The sequence below is a fragment of the Melanerpes formicivorus genome, unplaced genomic scaffold (genome assembly GCF_026170545.1).
Source record: "Melanerpes formicivorus ecotype bairdi unplaced genomic scaffold, bMelFor1.0.p_v2 SCAF_181, whole genome shotgun sequence".
Taxonomy (NCBI): Eukaryota; Metazoa; Chordata; class Aves; order Piciformes; family Picidae; genus Melanerpes; species Melanerpes formicivorus.
Window position 1 is genome coordinate 331,238 of NW_027142533.1, and position 19,805 is coordinate 351,042.

Here is a 19,805-nt window from a genome sequence, read left to right on the forward strand (position 1 = left end):
GAGGGGAGGGCAGCAAAACCAGCGGGGCGGGTGGGGGGGGTGTGAACACGCGGAGGGAGGACCCCAGCGTGATTCCCATCGCCCCCACCGCAGGGACCTGACCCTGGCTGGGCAGCCCACCCTCTCCCCAGTCCTCCCTTTGCTTGCCAGTGGAGATTGCCAGGAAACAGTTAAAAGTTTCTCAGCTGGGCTCTGCTGAGGACTCCAGTTAAAAGTCCACCGGGCATTTTCCCATCGTGGACTTTAGCCCCGGAGCGCGGCGGTGATAAGGCACCAGGAGGTGCCAGCTTGGCACCGCGGGACCTGCCACCGGCCGCTCCGCCACCACGGCAGCGGGATGGGTGTCACCCAGGTGGGCGACCCCTGCAAAACACACAGGGGCCCAGAGGGGACCGAGAGCTTGCAGAACAGCCCTGCAGCAGCGTTTCGGGCCGAGGTTACAGGGAGCGCTCGCAGGCTGGGGAGCAGGGCTGCGCTACAGGGCTCCACGTAGGAGGTACCCAGCCTCCCGTGGCCGTGATCTGGCTGCCCCAAGGAGCCACCTCCAACCACCTCCACCCCACGCCAGCCATCCACACACGGATTCCTCTCCCTGAGTCTTCACACGGGGGCAGAGCCCAGAGAATCCTCTGCCAGGGAGAAGGGAGGATGGACACTGGGCTGCTCTCCCAGCTGGAAAGAGACACCCAGGTTCTCCTCTCCAAGGTTGTCTGCAAACCTTCTTTCATCAGGGCATGTTTTAAAGGTGGGGTGATGTAACCAAGCAGCATTTATAATGCTGAAAACATCCCAAAGCTCCATCCCTTCCAGCTCCCAAGCACACACTGTACCCTTAATAAAGTAATTGCAATGATGAATAGCTCCTCAGAACCTTCTTCTTCTGCAGCTACTGATAGGGCCAACAGCTGGGCTGGAAAAGTCCTTCTAAATCCTCCCTTCAAGGTGCACTCAGGGTTTTACCACCTCACAGAGTAAAGGGGGGGAAGGTGTCAGTCCTGTCCCCTGGGAGAGCAGCTCCCTTCCCCCCCCCAAGGCAGCTACATCATGTTTAAACATGGAATGGAATGGAATGGAATGGAATGGAATGGAATGGAATGGAATGGAATGGAATGGAATGGAATGGAATGGAATGGAATGGAATGGAATGGAATGGAATGGAACGGAATGGAACAGAGTAGAACAGAACAGAACAGAATAGAATAGAATAGAATAGAACAGAACAGAACAGAACAGAACAGAACAGAACTTAACCAGGTTGGAAAAGACCTTTGAGATCATCAAGCCCAACCTATCACCCAGCAACACCTAATCAACTGAACCATGGCACCAAGTGCCTCATCCAGGCTCCTTTTAAACACCTCCAGGGATGATGACTCCACCACCTCCCTGGGCAGCACATTCCAATGGCCAATCACTCTCTCTGGGAAGAACTTCTTCCTCACCTCCAGCCTAAACCTCCCCTGGCACAGCTTGAGACTGTGTCCTCTTGTTGTGGTGCTGCTTGCCTGGGAGAAGAGACCAACCCCCATCATCATCAGCACCATCATCACCATAACAAGGTCAGCAAGTCACCAGGGGTCAGTCCCAGCCCTTAGCTCACCTGATGTGATCTTGAACCCCTTGGCTGGAATCAGTGCTGAGCTGTTGATCCCATGGGGTCCAAGCCAGCCCTGGCAAAGAGAGGTCCTTCTGCTGAAGGGTCATCATGAGCAAGCAGCATTGGGAGCTTCATCTCCTCTGCTGTGGAAATACAGCTCCAGATTGAATCACTCCTCTGCAAGCCCTCATGTGCCCAGGATTTCCACACTGACAATTACAGGGGCAGGACAATGCCCTGGCTTGGTTGGCTGGTTGGGGTTTTGGTTTTGGTAGAGCCACTTGCTCTGTGTTAGTTTGTCAAGCTGCATCCCAAGAGGGACCACACTGGCTTTGCCCTCCCTGCCCAGCCAAAGCAAGCTTCCACCCCCAGGCAGGCTCTCTGGGTGCTGTGCCACTCTGTGCTCCCAAAGAGTCACAACTGAGCCACCAGGACCAGCCAAGGAAGAGCTCATGGAACTGGTGGGAGAGAGGAACCTGAGCTCAGCCCTCACTCTGGCCTCAACTCCAGTCTGAGGCACCTCTGAGCACCCAGCCCTGTGTGAGGAGAACTGGCAGGACCAGCAGCTCCCACCCTATGGGCACCTCCTGGCATCCACAACCAGCCCCATGCTCACCCCCACCCACCCAGCACAGGACCCCAACCCACAGCCCAGCCCAGCACAGGCACTCTGCCACCCCTACACACTTTCTCCTCCCTCCAGAGAGCTGGTTTGGGGTCCCCACATTTTGGGCAAGGACTGGGAACATTTCTCTGCTCTTGAGGATGAGCCAGGATGAGCTTCACCCTCCATGCCACAGCCACCTCCTGGGGCTAGAGGCTTGTGTATGCCCCCCTCAACACCAGCTGCTGCTGACTTACACCAGGTTGTGACCCCAGGCTGAGCTGCACCTTATGGCAGCCAGGAGAGTGTCCAGGGGCAAGTGTCCCTTCTCCAGGAAGCAGACCTGGGGGGATGCTCAGATCAGCCTGAGTGGAACCTCCCCATCTGCAGAGGTGAGGGGCTCTGGATGGGCACCGTGCTGCTCCCTGGCAGCCAGGCCTTGCTGCAGGAAATCCCTGCCCTGCAACACTTCCTCCACACACCTAAAGCCAAGGAATCTCCCTGGAGAAGCCAGATGGGGGTTTTCAAGCCCATCCAGCCTCAGCTCCCAGGGCATAACACCCAAGTGACCACAGGGCTGCCCCTTGGCAACAGCAGCACAGGCAGAGGAGCAACAAAGAGGAGGAACCCAAGTGCCTGAGCTGAACAAAGCTGGTGGTGACCGATGGCTTCCCATTGCCACAGCCCAAACCTGCCCCACAGGTGCGGCAGGAAGAGGGAGAGTCTTGCCATGAGAGAACTGCTGCCTGTCCCCCCCACCCCCTCCAGAGAAGGATGAAACCCTGAGGCAGAGCTGCACCACAGCTCCACAGCAAAGCCCTGGAGCTGCAGGGCATGGCAGCACCACCAGCAAAACACAACTCTAAAGCCAGGCAACCCCCCTGAGGAACTAAATCCCTGCCTCCCAACCCTGTGAGGAGCAGAGAACCCTGCTGGCAGGATGGCACTTGGGGTGCTGCCATGCTAGGAAGGATATCTCAGGAGCAAGTCCTTGTGACCCCCTGCAGCAGGTCAGCCAAGCTCCCCCCTACCCCCCAGCACATCTGGGATTCCTGCTCTGGACCCCTGTTTAGATAAAGGCTCAGATATTTGCAAACAATTGGTATCAACTGGCCTGGGGCCAGGCTATCTCTGGCAGGGATCACTAAGCCTTCCTAAGTGTTTGAAGAGGGGGCTGAAGCTCATTGTCCCAGGAGCCTTAACTCTTCCCAAAGCCACCTCTGGTGCCTGGTCCCTGATGAGGAGGAGCACAGGTTGGGTGGCCAGCACAGCTCACCTGCAGAAAACCAGCCCAGAGAGGATGGCAGTGGAGAGGACTGGGATTTGGGGCTGGGATTTGGGGCTGCCCCACAGCAGCGCAGCTTCCAGCTCAGGTCACTGGATCCTGCCCGCCCCAAGCTCTCCTTCTGCCCCCTACCAGGGGGTCCAAAGGCTGTGGTCCTCCCCTGGGGGCTACCTGGACATCCTCAGAGAGAGGACACTGCAAGTGCAAAGCATGAGCTGGCACAGCTCACTCCCCATGTGTCCAGCCAGCAGAGCACAATTTGCTTAGGGGTGCAGAAAGTTTTGGCTCTAGCAGGTTTGCCCTGACAGGAAGGGAGCCTGGGTGGCCTCTGTAGGTACAGGAAACCCCTTTTCTATCACAGACATCACTCTGCTTCCTCTGGATTTCTTTAACCTTTCACTCTCAGCCTGATTTATGCCTTCACACTGATTTTTGCAGCTGAGCACTTCCCAGCTCCCGGTGCTGTGGCTCCACACCAGCAAGAACTGGATGCTGGCAGGGCCTCAGCATCCCTCTGCCCAGAGCTGAAGCAATCTCTGCAGGGAAGCCTCCTCCTCTGCCTCTCTCAGAGGGCTTTTTGCAGGCAGGCAGGCAGTGAGGATGGAACATGCCCATGTCCCACACTGCCGGGCTCGGTGCCGTGCTGCGCTCCAGGCCAACACGCAGCTCCCAGCTGCCCCTGGGATCCACACCAGGCTGCAGGCGATGGGGAGGCCGTGGGAAAGCACTGCAGCAGCTAATCTGGCACCTCAGGGACACATCCCAGCAAAGGAAAACCAGGAGATGGAGGTTTGGCTGCAAAGATGGTGAGCCCCAGGCTCGGTAACACAACGATGAGGTCTGGTTTTCCTTGCAGAGGGGCAAAGGATCCACAGCCAGCTCAGCTCTGAGCCTTCTGAACAGGAGAGCAGCAGACTGAGGATGCTGGAGAGCTCAACTGCTGCCACCCACTCCCCATCCCGGGGAGGAGCCAGCCCAGCTGGGATGCAGCAGGCAGCATGCTGCAGAGAAGGGGCATCCCCAGCACTTGGAGTGGTGCCCAGCAATGCCTTCAGAGGCAGGAGGGCATGAGGATGGTGGGCACAAGACTCACAGGGATCCCAGCACAAGAAAAGCAAAACATCAGATGGTGTTGGGAAACCTTTGAGCTTCCCAGGAGTGGATGGGGGGGGTGGGAGGGGAAATGTGTCTCTGCTGAGGCCAAAGGCTCCAGGGACACGTTGGAGCAGGGACAGTGACACAGAGCCCAGGGGAAGCATCCAGAAGGGAGTTTGGGCAGGAATCAGTCAAGATCAATTCTCCAGGGCCCAAATTTGGGGCATTTTTAACCTGTGCAGCCAGATAAATACTAGGGAGTGGGAGCAGGTGACCTTGGTGCTCTCCCAGCCATCAGCAGGGAGGAGGGGTGAGGGGATACCAGCCAACACCACCCCCCAAGTTTTTCATCCCTGTTCTCATGCCCTAAAAGTCCATGCAATGGCCCCATCCTCACAGCTGCCACCATCCAGGGAGGAAACAAAGAAATAAGCATAAGGAAAACTCCAAAGTGAGAGGAAGGCAGGAAAATGCCTCCTTGGGCCAATCTGCATGGCACAGGGCAGGTCACCCCCCCCACCAAAAGCCACCCACTCACACCCAGCCTGGCACAGGCAGGAAATTAAGCTGCAAAGGTTAGCAGTTCGGTGTCTGACTGAGCAGACAAATCCTGCCCTGAAAACACCAAAGACAAGCCCCCAAAAGAAAAACAGGGAAAAGAAGGATGGGGAGAGTGGCAGTGAGCATAGAATTGTCAGGGTTGGAAGGGAGCTCAAGGCTCAGCCACTTCCAACCCCCCTGCCATGGCCAGGGACACCTCACACCACAGCAGGTTGCTCACAGCCACCTCCAGCCTGGCTGCAAACACCTCCAGGCAGGAGGCTGCCACCACCTCCCTGGGCAACCTGTGCCAGGCTCTCACCACCCTCATGGGGAACAACTTCTTCCTCACAGCCAATCTCAATCTCCCCACTTCTAGTTTTGCTCCATCCCCCCAGTCCTATCCCTCCCTGACACCCTCCAAAGTCCCTCCCCAGCTTTCTTGCAGCCCCCTTCAGATCCTGGAAGGCCACACTTAGGTCTCATGGGAGCCTTCTCTTCTCCAGACTGAACAGCCCCAGCTCCCTCAGTCTGTCCCCCCATAGGGGGTCACAGGAGGCTCCCCCACCCCCCCCATTTCAGGAGCTTCTGGGGCACAGCAAGGCAAAGTCCGTCGGCCAAGTTTCTCTCGCGCGGGCGAGCGAGGGGCGAGGAGGCCTGGCTGGGGGCTGGAGATGTCATCATTTCCATGCAGCTGCCTCCCCCAATTTTATTTAGTTGCTTTCTGCACCATTTCATGCTCATTCTGCTGCTGAGCTAGACAATTGCTTTATAACTCTAGGGTGCAATTTCACTGTCTGTGAGCCACACGAGCACGCACGCACACGGGGGCTGCGCTGCCACGGAGCAAGGGGAGCTGCACCTCCCTCCCTTCTCCATTCCCTTACTGTGGCCTTCCAGTATGTGAAGGGGGCTTCAAGAAAGCTGGGGAGGGACTTTTGAGGGTGTCAGGGAGGGACAGGACTGAGGGGGATGGAGCAAAACTAGAAGTGGGGAGATTCAGATTGGATGTGAGGAAGAAGTTGTTCCCCATGAGGGTGGTGAGAGCCTGGCACAGGTTGCCCAGGGAGGTGGTGGAAGCCTCCTGCCTGGAGGTGTTTGCAGCCAGGCTGGAGGTGGCTGTGAGCAACCTGCTGTAGTGTGAGGTGTCCCTGGCCATGGCAGGGGGCTTGGAACTGGCTGCTCCTTGAGGTCCCTTCCAAGCCTGACAGTTCTATGATTTAAAAGAGAGAGAGAAACCCAAATGAAAATGCTAAGCCACCATCTCTAATGTATTCTCATTCAAGGAGTGCATGGGGGGCAGGGGGAGAGCAGACCCAGAATGTTAGCAGCTCCCCATTAAGGAGGAGGAGGAGGATGAACTGGAGAGCAATTTGCTCTCTTATGCTAAGTGAATGGAGAGAGATGGAGCCTGGCAGGCTGGAGGGCAGAGGTGCTGGGTACCACTGCTGGATTTTGAAGCTCAGCTGGAAAGCACACTCAAACAAGTGCAGGTCAAAATAAAAGGAGGTGCAAAACCCTCAGCCAGCACTTTCCAACCTGATGAAGTTGCTTGGACCCTCCCAGAGCCCCCTGCTTTCACCCCACAACCCTGTCCCACCACTAAGCCTCCCTGCCCAGGGCTGCAGCAGCCCTTCAAGCATGGCTCAGGCCAGCTGTAGGGCGTGAGGGGGGGGGTCTCCAGAAGTAGCCCCAACACAAGATACCACAACACAGCATGGACAAGCATCTCCAGCACAACCTGCCACTGATATGTTGTTATCTGCTGCTGGCCAGGTCCTGCTCGTTGGTGTTAGAGGCCACAGCTCCTTGTGTGAGGCACAAGCCCACAGCTTCCCAGGCCTGATAAAGTTCCTCAGCTTACAAATATGGGGCAGCAAAAAAAACCTTAGTGGGGGCAGAAGGGCAGCCCAGCATGGTCTGGTGAGGAAAGGGGGGAAAAGGGGAAGGGGGAGGGAGGGTTCTTTCTCTTTTCCCCCACTTTTGCAGGAGTCCCAACCCACACATGGGTATGACAGAATAGAATCACAGAAAGGTAGGGGTTAGAAGGGACCTCCACAGACCACTGAGTCCAACCCCCCTGCCACAGCAGGACCACACAGGAATGTATCCAGGTGGGGTTTGAAAGTCTGCAGAGAGGGAGACTCCACCACCTCTCTGAGCAGCCTGCTCCAGGGCTCCAGCACCCTCACAGGGAAAAAGTTTTGGAGGGTTTTTTTTCTCATGTTGAGATGGAATCTCCTCGGGGAGAGGCTGCTGCTCCCCAGGGCGCAGGGCTGGGAAGCCACAGCACTGGCAAGCAGCTCACACCCATCCCACACCACCCTGGGAGCAGCCAAAACAACCTCCCCAGCTGGATGTGATGCCCCCAGGTCTGCTGCTGCCTGGCTCTGACCCCGCTCTGCTCTACGCCCCGTGGTGCCTCTGCCATCTCTCACCATCTACCCCGCTCAGAGCCAGCCTCCTCCGTGCCAAGCCTGTGCCAAGGCAGCTTCCCTGCCTCTTCACCCTGCCATCTCCAGCTGGATGCAGGCTGCAAGCTCCTCACCCCCTCTCTCTCCCAAGCTTCCCTTTCTCTTCTTGCTTCACCCCTGCCATCCATTGCCTCATTTCAACTCCATAATGGGCACGTAGGAGAGATCTGCTGCCCACAACCAAACTGTCTCACTGCAGCCCACAGAGTTCACAGCAAAAAAAAACCACAACAACCCCCCCCCCCCCCCGAAAAAAAAGACCCAAACCAACCAAACCCAACACAACCTCCTCCCCCTCCCCTAAAACCAACAACTTTTCAGCACTTACTTGTCAGCCAAAACTGGAAAAACAACAATCAGATGCTGCTGCCTTGGTGCCCTGCACTGCACAGCCAGCTCAAACTAGACAGGGCATCCCTCATCCCTCCCTGATCCACCCCTGGCAGCCCCAGCACAAAGGATTTGCTCCAGGAGCTAAGAGGGCTGTAAAGCCTGGGGGGGCTTTGGGGTTGCTCCCAGCTTCCTCCACACCCCCACTTTTTTTTTCCCTCTTTTTTTCCCCTTTCTTTTAAGCCTGTAAAAGCTACAAAGAAAAAAAAACTAAGAGAGGCCAAAACTCCACAAAAGAGGAGGCCATGAAAAGTCACAACCAGATGGGAACCCCATTACCATTTTATTGGCCCCAAACACCACTATTGCAGCTTTTATCTCTTTGGCTCTGCAGCGAGCTCACAGTTGAAGTGATTCAAGGAAAGGGCTCAGGCAAGACCCAAACCCCAATCCATCAACATCCTCTGCTACAGAGCCCAGTAAAACCAGGCAAGACCCAAACCCCAATCCATCAACAGCCTCTGCTACAGGGCCCAACAAAACCAGGCAAGACCCAAACCCCAACCCATCAACACCCTCTGCTACAGAGCCCAGCAAAACCAGGCAAGACCCAAGCCCCAATCCATCAACAACCTCTGCTACAGAGCCCAGCAAAACCAGGCAAGACCCAAGCCCCAACCCATCAACACCCTCTGCTACAGAGCCCAGCAAAACCAGGCAGGACCCAAACCCCAACCCATCAACACCCTCTGCTACAGAGCCCAGCAAAACCAGGCAAGACCCAAGCCCCAACCCATCAACACCCTCTGCTACAGAGCCCAGCAAAACCAGGCAGGACCCAAACCCCAACCCATCAACACCCTCTGCCACAGGGCCCAGCAAAACCAGGCAAGACCCAAACCCCAATCCATCAACAGCCTCTGCCACAGGGCCCAGCAAAACCAGGCAAGACCCAAACCCCAATCCATCAACAGCCTCTGCCACAGGGCCCAGCAAAACCAGGCAAGACCCAAACCCCAATCCATCAACAGCCTCTGCTACAGGGCCCAGCAAAACCAGGCAAGACCCAAACCCCAATCCATCAACAGCCTCTGCTACAGAGCCCAGCAAAACCATGGGATTCACCCAAAAAAAGAACTAAGAAAGAATTAAAACTACATTATTCTTTGGGTTTGAAAGAAGGAGCAATGCCCATGGTGAGAGGAAACATTGAAGTGTTGGGGTTGGAAGAGCTCTCCAAGATCATAGAGTCCAACCTTCAACCCAACACCACTATGGCCATTAAACCATGGCCCCAAGTGCCATGCCCATGGGTTTCTTGAAGACCTCCAGGGAACTGGGGACTCCACCACCTCTCTGGGCAGCCTGTCCCAGTCCCTGACCACTCCTGCAGCAAAGAAGTTTTTCCTCACCTCCAACCTAAACCTCCCCTGGTGCAACTTCATCACCTGAGAGTAGGGAGAAGAGACCAACCCTCACCTCAATCCAACCTCCATGAGTGCAAAGAGGGGACCCAAGCCCTGCTCCTGGTGCTTAAGAAACTTAGGGGGGGTTCTTCCTTTCCCTTGGGTTTGGCAGCACCTACTCTACACACACAGGCTCCACTTCATAGAATCATAGAATCAATAAGGTTGGAAAAGACCTCAGAGATCATCAAGTCCAACCTGTCACCCAACACCTCATGACCACTAAACCATGGCACCAAGTGCCACAGCCAATCCCCTCTTGAACACCTCCAGGGACAGAGGTGGTTCTTTGACCTGGCTCTTTGCTCCCAGGTCAAAGAGCAGTTTGGGGTTCAGTTATTGGCTACCAGGAGCTGAGACCCTCAGACCCTCAACTTGAAGATGTCTCTGCTCACTACAGAGAGGCTGGACAAGGTGACCTTACAGCCCGATGCATTCTGTGGTTCTTAAGCCCAGGAGATCCACGCAGAGCTCAGATCCCAGACGGGATCTGCTCCACGGGGCTGGAAGCTGCCATCCCAGTTGAGGTTTCACAACCAACCCCACGCCCTGGCTCCGGGCCCCGTTCCCAGTTCAGACTCAGCCTCCTGCCTCAGTTTCCCACCCCCCATATCTGTCCCATCAGGGCAGGCTCCCGAGTTTCCGAGGCAAGATCCCATCCCCTCCTGACGGGCAGAGCCGGGAGCTGGCACCGTCAGGAATCACAGCCCCGAGGTGCAACCTTGGAACTTTGATTGGGGATCACAATAAAAGATAAAGAAGCAACCCAAACAAACCCAAACAGCCCAAACACCAACCCAATCATCTGAAGCTTCAGAGGGGTCTGTTTGAACAGGATTAGTTTTTAACTCCACTCTCAAACAGCCTTTCAAAGGAGGGGAGCAGCGTTCAGGCTTTGTTTGAACCTTCCTCCTTCCCACGATAAAAATCCTTCCCTGGTTTATCTCCAGCAGCGCCCTCCCCATTGAGACCCTTCCCCCACCTCCTCTCCTCCCTCCATCAAACAAAACTCAGGTTTGTTCCCCTGACTTTGCTTTGCTTTCACCCAGGCAAAAACCCTGTCAGAAAAAGGCCCAAGTTCCTCCCAGCCACTTTCCAGCTCCCACAACGGGAAGGTGGCTAAATGACTTCTGTCTGAAAAGAGTCTTCCAGCACTCAAGAGCTGGTTGGTGTTGGGAAGGGGTAGGGGAGAGGGAGGGAAATTCTTCTGTAGGGTTGGTTTTTTTTAACTTTTTTTAATTATTTAATTATATTTTCTTTTTAAAACCAAAAATAATAAAGAAGAAGAAGAAGAAGAAGGGAAAAAAATTCCCTGTTTGCAATATTATTTCGCCTGCCTTGATGTTGGAGCAGCCTTTGGAGAGACACAAGCACTCCTCCCTCCTCCTCTGTCCTCCCTCCAGGCACACGCTTCCCTTTGAGGAGGAGGAGGAGGAGGAGGAGGAGGAGGAGGAGGAGAAGGGAGAAATAACATAAAAGACAAGCAAAGAGGAAAATGTCAGAAAGCTGCTTTTTGTGTGCGTGTCAAACGTTCAAAGTTATTCCAGAGTCTAGTCTTTAAATGTAATAAAATACAGCGACTCCTGACAAAACCAATTAAAATAAAACCACCCAGCCCTGCCTCCCCCTCTTGCTTTGGAGCTCTGCTGACTTTGAGAGCCCACCTGGGCCTTTTAGGAAGCAATTACGGAGCCGCCGGCTCGCATCCTGCCCCGGCAGCCCGCTGAGCCTCCAGCCCCTTGCTCCGCGCCTCGAAGGGAGGAGAGACCCAGTTCCCTCCCAGCGCAGGGAGGTGATGATGGGGAGCTGCGCTGCGGAACGGAGCCAGAGAACAGGATTAATTAGAGCCCAATTAGGTTATCCAGCTCCCAGGGAAGGGCCCTGCAATGCCCACTGATTTGAGGTGTCCTCAGCTTTGGTTTCCACCAGCAGCCCAGCTGGGACGCAGGCACGGGACACGAACCCCCAGCCGTGGCACAGACCCCCTTCAGCACCCCTGCTCCGTCACCACTGCCCTGAGTGAAGCCCCTTGGCCAAGGGCCACCACCTCTTGCTGTGTCACCACCTCCTGCAGCAGGGTCCTGAGATTATTTACAGCAAAAGAATGGAGTTGGTGATTTCAGGCAAGGATATTTATATAGCAAAAGAATGGAGTTGGTGATTTCAGGCAGGGGTATTTATAGAGCAAAAGAATGGAGTTGGTGATTTCAGGCAGGGATATTTATAGAGCAAAAGAATGATTTGGTGATTTCAGGCAGGGATATTTATAGGAAAACAATGATTTGGTGATTTCAGGCAGGGATATTTATAGCAAAACAATGATTTGGTGATTTCAGGCAGGGATATTTATAGCAAAACAATGATTTGGTGATTTCAGGCAGGGATATTTATAGGGAAACAATGATTTGGTGATTTCAGGCAGGGATATTTATATAGCAAAAGAATGATTTGGTGATTTCAGGCAGGGATATTTATAGAGCAAAAGAATGATTTGGTGATTTCAGGCAGGGATATTTATAGAGCAAAAGAATGATTTGGTGATTTCAGGCAGGGATATTTATAGAGCAAAAGAATGATTTGGTGATTTCAGGCAGGGATAGTTACTGCCCAAGAATCATTTGGTGACTTCCAGGCAGCCACCAGCCTGGGGGAAACGCTCTGCTCCCACACAACCCCCTCCAAAACACACGGAGATGCTCATAGGAACCCCACATGGAGATGCTCATAGGAACCCCACACTGAGATGCTCATGAAGAAGCACAACCAAAGACCACCCCAAACCCAAGCCCCTTGTCCCACAGCATCCCCATCTCCGCTGCTGGGTCGCTTCCTCAACCATCCTCCTCACCCCCTAGAACAATTCCAAAGAGGATCCAAAACGCAGCCAGGGTGGCAGAGCTCTCTGCCATATGGGAATGCAGCCCTGCTCCTTAACAACAATACTACTACAACAACATTTACCCCCCAAAAAGAGGCTTTTTTTAACCCATTTCTTAATAAATAGCTATTTTTCTCCCTCCAGCCACGGGTGGGATGAAGCCAGGGTGTATTTTCCAGCGAAATGTTTTGATTCTCCTCTTGATTTTTTTATTTCCCTCTCTCTCTCTCTCTCCTCAACAGGAGCAAAATGCCAATAATAATATTTGCAAGGAATAACTCAAATTCTGTGGCTTGCTCTTTTCTTCCCCCCTCCCCACCCCCCCTTCCTCCACCACCAGCTCTCTTTTAAATAAACAAAATACCCTCAACACAAAAAAACACCAAGGGCTCCAGCGCAGCAGGACGACGTGGAGCAGAGTCAGGGACCCTCAAAGGATTCATTTAAGTGTCACAGCCTCAGATTCTGACTGAAGGGGGGTGGGGGGGGGAGGAAAAAAAAGGCCAAGGAAAAAAATTTCCTTCCCAGCTTGTTTAGCACATGTCAGCTGGGAGAGGTCGAGCCCCGCTCTACGCTTCAGCAAGAGAGACCGGGACGCAACAAGGCTTCGTCTGCAGCAGCCCCATGGAGCCAGCCAGCAGCTTCCAGATGGAATCCACCTCCTCCAGATGGAATCCAGAGGATTCCTCCTTCTTCACAGGGGTTGCTCAGGCAGGCAGTGCTACTTGGCATCGTTCAGGACTTTGGCAGGGGGGGTCGGACTCGATGAGCTGGGGAGGGACTGCTCAGGATCTCAGGGAGTGATAGGACTAGGGGGAATGGAATGAAGGTGGAGGTGAGGAGATTCAGGCTGGAGGTGAGGAGGAAGTTCTTCACCATGAGAGTGGTGAAGCCCTGGAATGGTTGTCCAGGGAGGTGGTTGAGGCCCTGTCCCTGGAGGTGTTTAAGCCCAGGCTGGATGAGGCTCTGGCCAGGCTGATCTAGTGTGGGGTGTCCCTGCCCATGGCAGGGGGGTTGGAACTGGATGATCCTTGTGGTCCCTTCCAACCCTGACTGATACTATGATATGATCTCCAGAGGTCCCTTCCAACCCCTAACATTCTCTGCTTCTGTGCGGTTCTGAGAGGACTTAGCCTGGAGAAGAGGAGGCTCAGGGGAGACCTTATTTATTCTATTCTTTTATTCTATTCTTCTTCTGTTCATTCTATTCTTCTTGCCCTCTACAACTCCCTGAAGGGAGGTTGTACCCAGGTGGGAGTTGGTCTCTTCTCCCAGGTAACCAACACCAGAACAAGAGGACACAGTCTCAAGATGTGCCAGGAGAAGTTTAGGCTGGAGGTGAGGAGAAAGTTCTTCCCAGAGAGAGTTGTTAGCCATTGGAATGTGCTGCCCAGGGAGGTGGTGGAGTCCCCATCCCTGGAGGTGTTCAAGAGGAGATTGGATGTGGCACTTGGTGCCATGGTTTAGTCATGAGGTCTGTGGTGCCAGCTTGGACTTGATGAGCTTTGAGGTCTCTTCCAACCTTGGTGATTCTGTGATTCTGTGACTTTTTCCTCCCTATGGAACAGGTTGCCCAGGGAGGGTTTTTAAGGCCTGGCTGGATGTGGCTGTGAGCAACCTGCTGTAGTGTGAGGTGTCCCTGCCCATGGCAGGGAGGCTGGAACTGGATGATCCTTGGGGTCCCTTCCAACCCTGACAATTCCATGATTCTCCTACCAGCTACAAGAAGCACAGGTGAGGATCACACTGAGGTTTCAACCCCACCATGGGCTCCCACCAACCTGTCTTGGGCTTTGCACAGTATCCAGGCTCATCCCAACCTTTTCCCAGCAGCAAAGCCAACGGATGCAGGATGGAGACGTCTCAGGGATGCTCACACTCCTACACTCTCTCTTCCACTCAAAGCAGCCCCCATGCTCCAGGCTGTTCCCCCTTTAGCTGGTCACAGGAGTTTGGTTTGATGCTTTCCTCAGAAACCTTCCTGCTCCAGCCCCAGCAGGGCCATGCAGGGCCAGTTCTCACCCCACATCCTGAGCAGCTGCAGCTGGCCCTGGCACTGCTGCAAGGGTGGGAAGAAGAACTCACAGAGGTTGCAAGCTGGTGAACTGACCTCCGGGAGAGGGAAGCACCAGCCTCAGACACCCATTAACTGTTTCTTTCCCCCATGAAGCTGAGCCCTGAGGGAGGATTCCCAAAGCTCACCATGACCCTTTGGATCCCCAGGAGCTGCCACCTTCCTAGGAAATAGGCAAAGAAGACCAGGAAGCAATGAAAGGACTGCAGTGGTCAGAGCCTTGGGAACATGCAGCTACCCAAAGAGCCAAGTCCCCAGTCTGCACAGCAGTCAAGCTGGCCCCATGCAAAGCATGACCTCAGTGCATGCATCCCACCAGGATGGAGACGTGGATCCTCCCCCCAGCCTCACAAGCACTTCACCTAATGGCTTTTCCTTCATTTTCCTCCTCCTGGAGGCTTGGGAGAGCAAAGCCCCCCCCCAGAAGAATGAAAGCAAGGCATCCCTGAGCGTCCACAACCTGGTAAGGGGAGATGTGTAGCCCCAGGTGGCTTCTAAGATGGCACTTGCTGGACCCCAAAGTGTTGATGACCCTCAGCCCAGGCTGTGGTGGCACCCACACCATGCATGCAACACTGCCCATAGCCCCCCCCCAGCCAGGCTGGACATTGTCCCCAGAGGCATGGTGGCCTCCGAGCAGCAGCGTCCTGCCCAGGAGATGCCTGGGAACGTTCTGTCTTCATGGGCAGCCTCTGCCTGGCATCTGCCAGCAGCTCCCAAAGGGAGCAGGAAAATGAGATACTACTATTAAAAGTGCCCAGCGTTGGCCACGCTTCCACCCATGACATCAGCAGGGTTATCCGAGTCTAACCACGGGCAGGACAGGGCCAGGAGGCTCCACCAGGTTATCCTTTTTAGGCCAAACTGAGCTGAGGTTTTCCACAGGGCCACCCAGGACCCCAGCCTGACTTTGGCCCCCGGCTGCTCCTGCTGCCCAGCTCGGGCCCGTGCCGGTGTGCAGGGAAACAAACTCCAAGGGCTTGGGCTGTGGGTTTTTTTTTCCCTCTCCCCCCCCCCCAGTCCTGCAAATGCCAGCTCCCAACCATGACATGGGATGGGGCTGGCAGCACGCTCTGACTCGCTGCCAAGCGGGGACACGGGAGGCCCCATGGCTCCACCAGCTCCGCTCTGGTTTCACTGGGAAGGTCTCTGCTCACGCTCCTCCAGGCTCCTCTCGCCCCTGCAAACTCCTCACACACGCTTCCAGGCTCAACCTGCCTCCTGTGCTCAGAGCAGGACCGAGATCCCCTCCTCCAAAACCAGCAGAACCTTCTGACCTTGCAACCAAAGCCCTTTTGGGTTTCTTTTCCTTTCTTTCCCCACCCCTCCAACTATCAGTGGATAAAGTTTAGGTGCAGCAGCACCACAGGCAGCAGACACAAACCCAGGGCACACATCCCAAGCAGCTCCCAGAAGAGGTTGAATTTTCTCCTACACCAGCAGCATGCAGCTAAAATCCTCTGTCCTGGGGGTCCTTGTCCTGGGGGTCCTGCCTTGGTTGCTTTTTTTCCCCCCTTCTGGCTGCTCCCAGTGTGCTGCATGGCACGGTGAAAAGGTGCCCAGAAATGCACAGATACATCAGACACATTCAGAAACGAGCAGATAAATCAGTTGGGTTTCACTTGCACCACCAGGAAAATCCTTACCCAAGCCAGCAGCAAGGTGACACCTACTGCCCACCCTCCCACCCCCCCCACCCCCCCCACCTCTCCATCCCCATCACAGTCACCAGGACTGATAAGAGGAGGTATTAGTGAGCATCTACAGCACAACAGGAGAGCTCAGGGCTGAAAGGAAACACAAGGATCTAAAAGAAGGGGGCCTGATCCTGCCCCTTTCAACCCAGCTTGGGACGGTCTCCTTCTACCAGGGCAGCAAAGGAAATGTAAATCTCACCACAGCCACCCCCGAGACCAAACCGCTGCTAGGCGGCAGGGGATCAACACTTTCTGCTCCGGGGGAGGGGGGGTGTGTGGGGGGAGGTGTTTGGGGTCCCCCATACCTGCATGGAGGACCTTCTCCTGGGGGGGGGACACACTACAGGTGAGATGCTTTTAGCCCAAGAAGCAACTCTGGGTAAGTTGACCCCCTCAGGGAGCAGTCCCCACCTGGCAGCCCATTCAAGGTGGGACACTGCCAAACCATGATTTGGGGAGGGGGGAAGGAGATGCCAACTGAAGATCTACAGCCCATGGGGACCCCATTCTCCTCGCCAAAGCCCTTCAAGATCCCCAGCGGCTCTGGAAAGCCTCCCAGGGTTCAGGGGAGGGAGGTGCTGGCTGGGCGAACCGGGAACCTTGCGACGGCGTTTTGCCTTTCTTCCACGCTTAGAGAGCGACAACTAAAATCGCAGCTTTTAGACAAAAGCACCCAAAAAAACCCACCCAAAAGCCATTCCAAAAAATCAAGCAAGCCAGACACTAAACACATCACCGTGGGCTGGCAAGAGGCTGAGCACTGATTTAAAGCCTCAAGAAGCCCAAGTGGAGGTGCCCACCGGGCATGGGCTTGCTTGGCTGGAAGCTGGGAGCAAGGGACTTGGCTAAAAACTTTTCTTCTTTCCTCCCCCACCCCCCCAAAAACAACAACAACAACTAAAAAAAGATCCCTGAGCTCTGCAATATCACTTCTCCCCCCCAAAAAAAAAAACCAGACACACAAGAGGCATTTGCTCTCACAAGCCAGGACTTGACTCAAACCATGGCAAAACTCCGGCTGGAAATGGGGTTTTAAAAGGGATCTAAGAAGTAGAAAGGGAGTGGGGGGGGGGGGGGGAGGGGGGGGGGAGGGGGGAGGGAAATTAAATATGATCGTCATTAAAAAATACACTGAAAAGGAAAGGGGTTCCCCAGTGTCGTGGGATGATGTGAGTGGAGGGGCTAGGGGGTGGGGGGGGGGGGGGGGGTGGGGAAGGGGGGGGTGATCAAGGGTGTTCTGCTTCACCCCGCAGCCCGCTTTGGGGGGGAGAAGAAGGAAATAAACAACAAAGTAGTAATAATATTTCTTTTTAAAGATCTTAAACAATAATTTAAAAAGGAAAATAAGCCGAAAGAAAGGGGGGAGGGAGGGGAGAAAAAAAAAAAAGAGAGGGAGAGAAGCAAAGGTTTCGATCTGCCAAAGCCTCCTGCAGAACTAGCCCTGGGTGGGGAGGGGGCTCAAAACAAACCATCGCCCCCTCCCCCTTTTTTTTTGCATCGCCAACAACAACAAAACAAAACAAAACCCCGAGACAAACCCAGAATCAACTCCAAAACCATCACCGAGACCAGGCGGAGGGAGCAAAGGGGACACGGGGCAGGCCCGCCCGGCGCTTGACACCGACGACTCTCCCTCCACCGCCAAGCCCGGGGCTGCCGGGACCCTCCCCCGGGGGCGGGGGGGGGAAGGGGAAGGGGCGCAGCGCATCCCCCGCTGCCTCCCCGGGGCGAGCGGCCGGAGGGGGAGACGGAGGAAGGGGAGCTGCTGGTCAGGAGCTTTCTTTTTTTTCCCCTCCTCTTTTAATGATTTAATTTAACCACCCCCAACCACCCACCCCCCACAGCCTTCCAACAGCAGCAGCAGCACCACCAACCTCACCCCGCCCGTAGGAACGGAGAATGTTTTTTTTTTCGGAACAAAACTCACCCAGCGGCAGGAAGTGTTTGGTGTCCATAGCTGGTGCTTAACTCATGCCAAAGGGGCTTGGTGAAGATCGGCGGCGAAAAAAAACACACACACACCACACCACGCACACGGAGAGAGAGGGTGTGCGGAGGGGAGGAGAGAGAAATCAAAGCGAAACGGGGAGAGGGAGGGGGGGGGAGGGGGGGGGGGGGATAATGAGAAAAAAAAAAAAAAGGAAAAAATAATTTAAAAAAAAAATACAACACCCAAGAGGAGGAGGAGAGGAGAAGGAGGAGGAGGAGGAGGATAGAGGAGGAGGAGGAGGTTGCAGCTCCGAGGCCGCGGAGTTGTTGCAAACTCCCAACAATGTAAGTCGGGGCGCTCGGGCTGCGATCGGCTCCCGCGCCGGGGGCCCCGAGCAAGGGGGGGGAGCGAGAGCCGCGACCGCCCCGCAGCGACCCGCCCGAGCCCAGCGCCCGCCCCGCTCCGGCCCCGCAGCCGCCGCCAGGCCCGCCCCCTGCCCGCCCCGCGGGCCGCCCACCGACCGCCCCCCTGCCCGCCCCCTTGCCCGTCCCCGCAGCCACCGACCGCCCCCCCTCGCCCTCCCCGCAGCGCCGCCCGGTGCCCGCCCCACCGAGGTCGGGGGCTGGGGGGGGGGGGGGGGGGGGTGAGAAGAGAGAGAAAACCAACAAAAACCCACGCAGACACGCACAACAATCGTTCCATTTATTCATTCGAAATGTTCAAGTGGTGAGGGAAAGAGGAAAAAAAACATTCACAATATTAATTTGTGGAAAGATGCTGAAAATATCAGCCCCCCCCCAACCCCCCCAGAGCTGCCACCCCCCCTGCCAAGCTCCCCCCGCCCATGAGACCCTCAAACCTATGTGTGTGTGTGGTGTTGAACAACCCCCCCCCCCCATCCCCCCCCCCCCCCCCCCCCCCCCGGATTATGTCACCCAGCAGCAAAATTTATTTCATTTCCTATAAATGAAGCACAAGGAACAATTTGTTGGCTCTGCCTGCTGCAAACTCCCCTTCTCAGCGCTGTGGGTGCCAACCCCATCAGCACCCTGACCACCCCCTCTAGCCCAGCATCCCAACTTCCACCCCCCTTAAAACCCCCCACCCCCCTCCCAACCTCTGTCCCCCACCCTCAGACTGCGTTGCCCAGCAGCAAATTATTCCAGTGCCCATAACTGAAGCACAACAAATAACTCTTGGCTCTGCCTGCAAACTCTTTCCTTCTCAGAGCCGTGGGTGCTCCCCCACCAGCACCCTGAGCCCCCCAGCACCCTGTTTCCCACCCCCCAGCACACCCCCTAGCTTTAATAGAACGCTGCTCAGCCCCCTCAGGAAGGTGCATTAGTGACTTGATGGACCAAAGCCACTCCGCTGTGCACGAAGCATATTAAACATCACATCGACCCTCGCTCGTGACGAGCGTAACGTGCATAGCAAACAGCCTCAGCCCCTGGCTCCAGCTGCTCACGAACAACACCTTCCCAGGTCAATGCAAGGAGCCTGAAGCCACGCCAGGGACAGCTACAAAGCAGTTCTGCTGGTGTAAGGAAGTCCCCAGGGGCAGAGCCCAGCTCGCCTGCAGTGAGTGGGGCTGGGGGGAAGTGAGGGGTGGCTCAGGAGATCCAGGGCGCTGATCACCATCCTGCTTTGTGACCAGGGGAAGAGGTTTTGAAGGGCAGGGAAGCTGGTGGAGGGCCTGCAGAACAAGTGAGGAGCAGCTGTGGGAACTGGGGTTGTTCAGCCTGGAAAAGAGGAGGTTAAAGGGAGACCTTCTGGCTCTCTAGAGCTCCCTGACAAGAGGTTTGGAGCTAGGTTGGGTTTGGTCTCTTCTCCCT

The 19,805-nt window shown here is 55.4% G+C and overlaps 1 protein-coding gene across 1 annotated transcript in view; it reads right to left on the reverse strand.

Annotated features, from left to right (window-relative positions):
- LOC137457518 (retinoic acid receptor RXR-alpha) overlaps positions 1–18,136 on the reverse strand; it is a 147,815-nt gene extending 129,679 nt beyond the window's left edge. The window contains exon 1 of the mRNA XM_068169389.1: positions 17,968–18,136. Within this exon, the coding sequence (XP_068025490.1) occupies positions 17,968–17,995 (28 nt within the window). The 5' untranslated portion in view covers positions 17,996–18,136. The remainder of the gene's footprint in view (positions 1–17,967) is intronic.
- Positions 18,137–19,805: the final 1,669 nt, after the last annotated feature.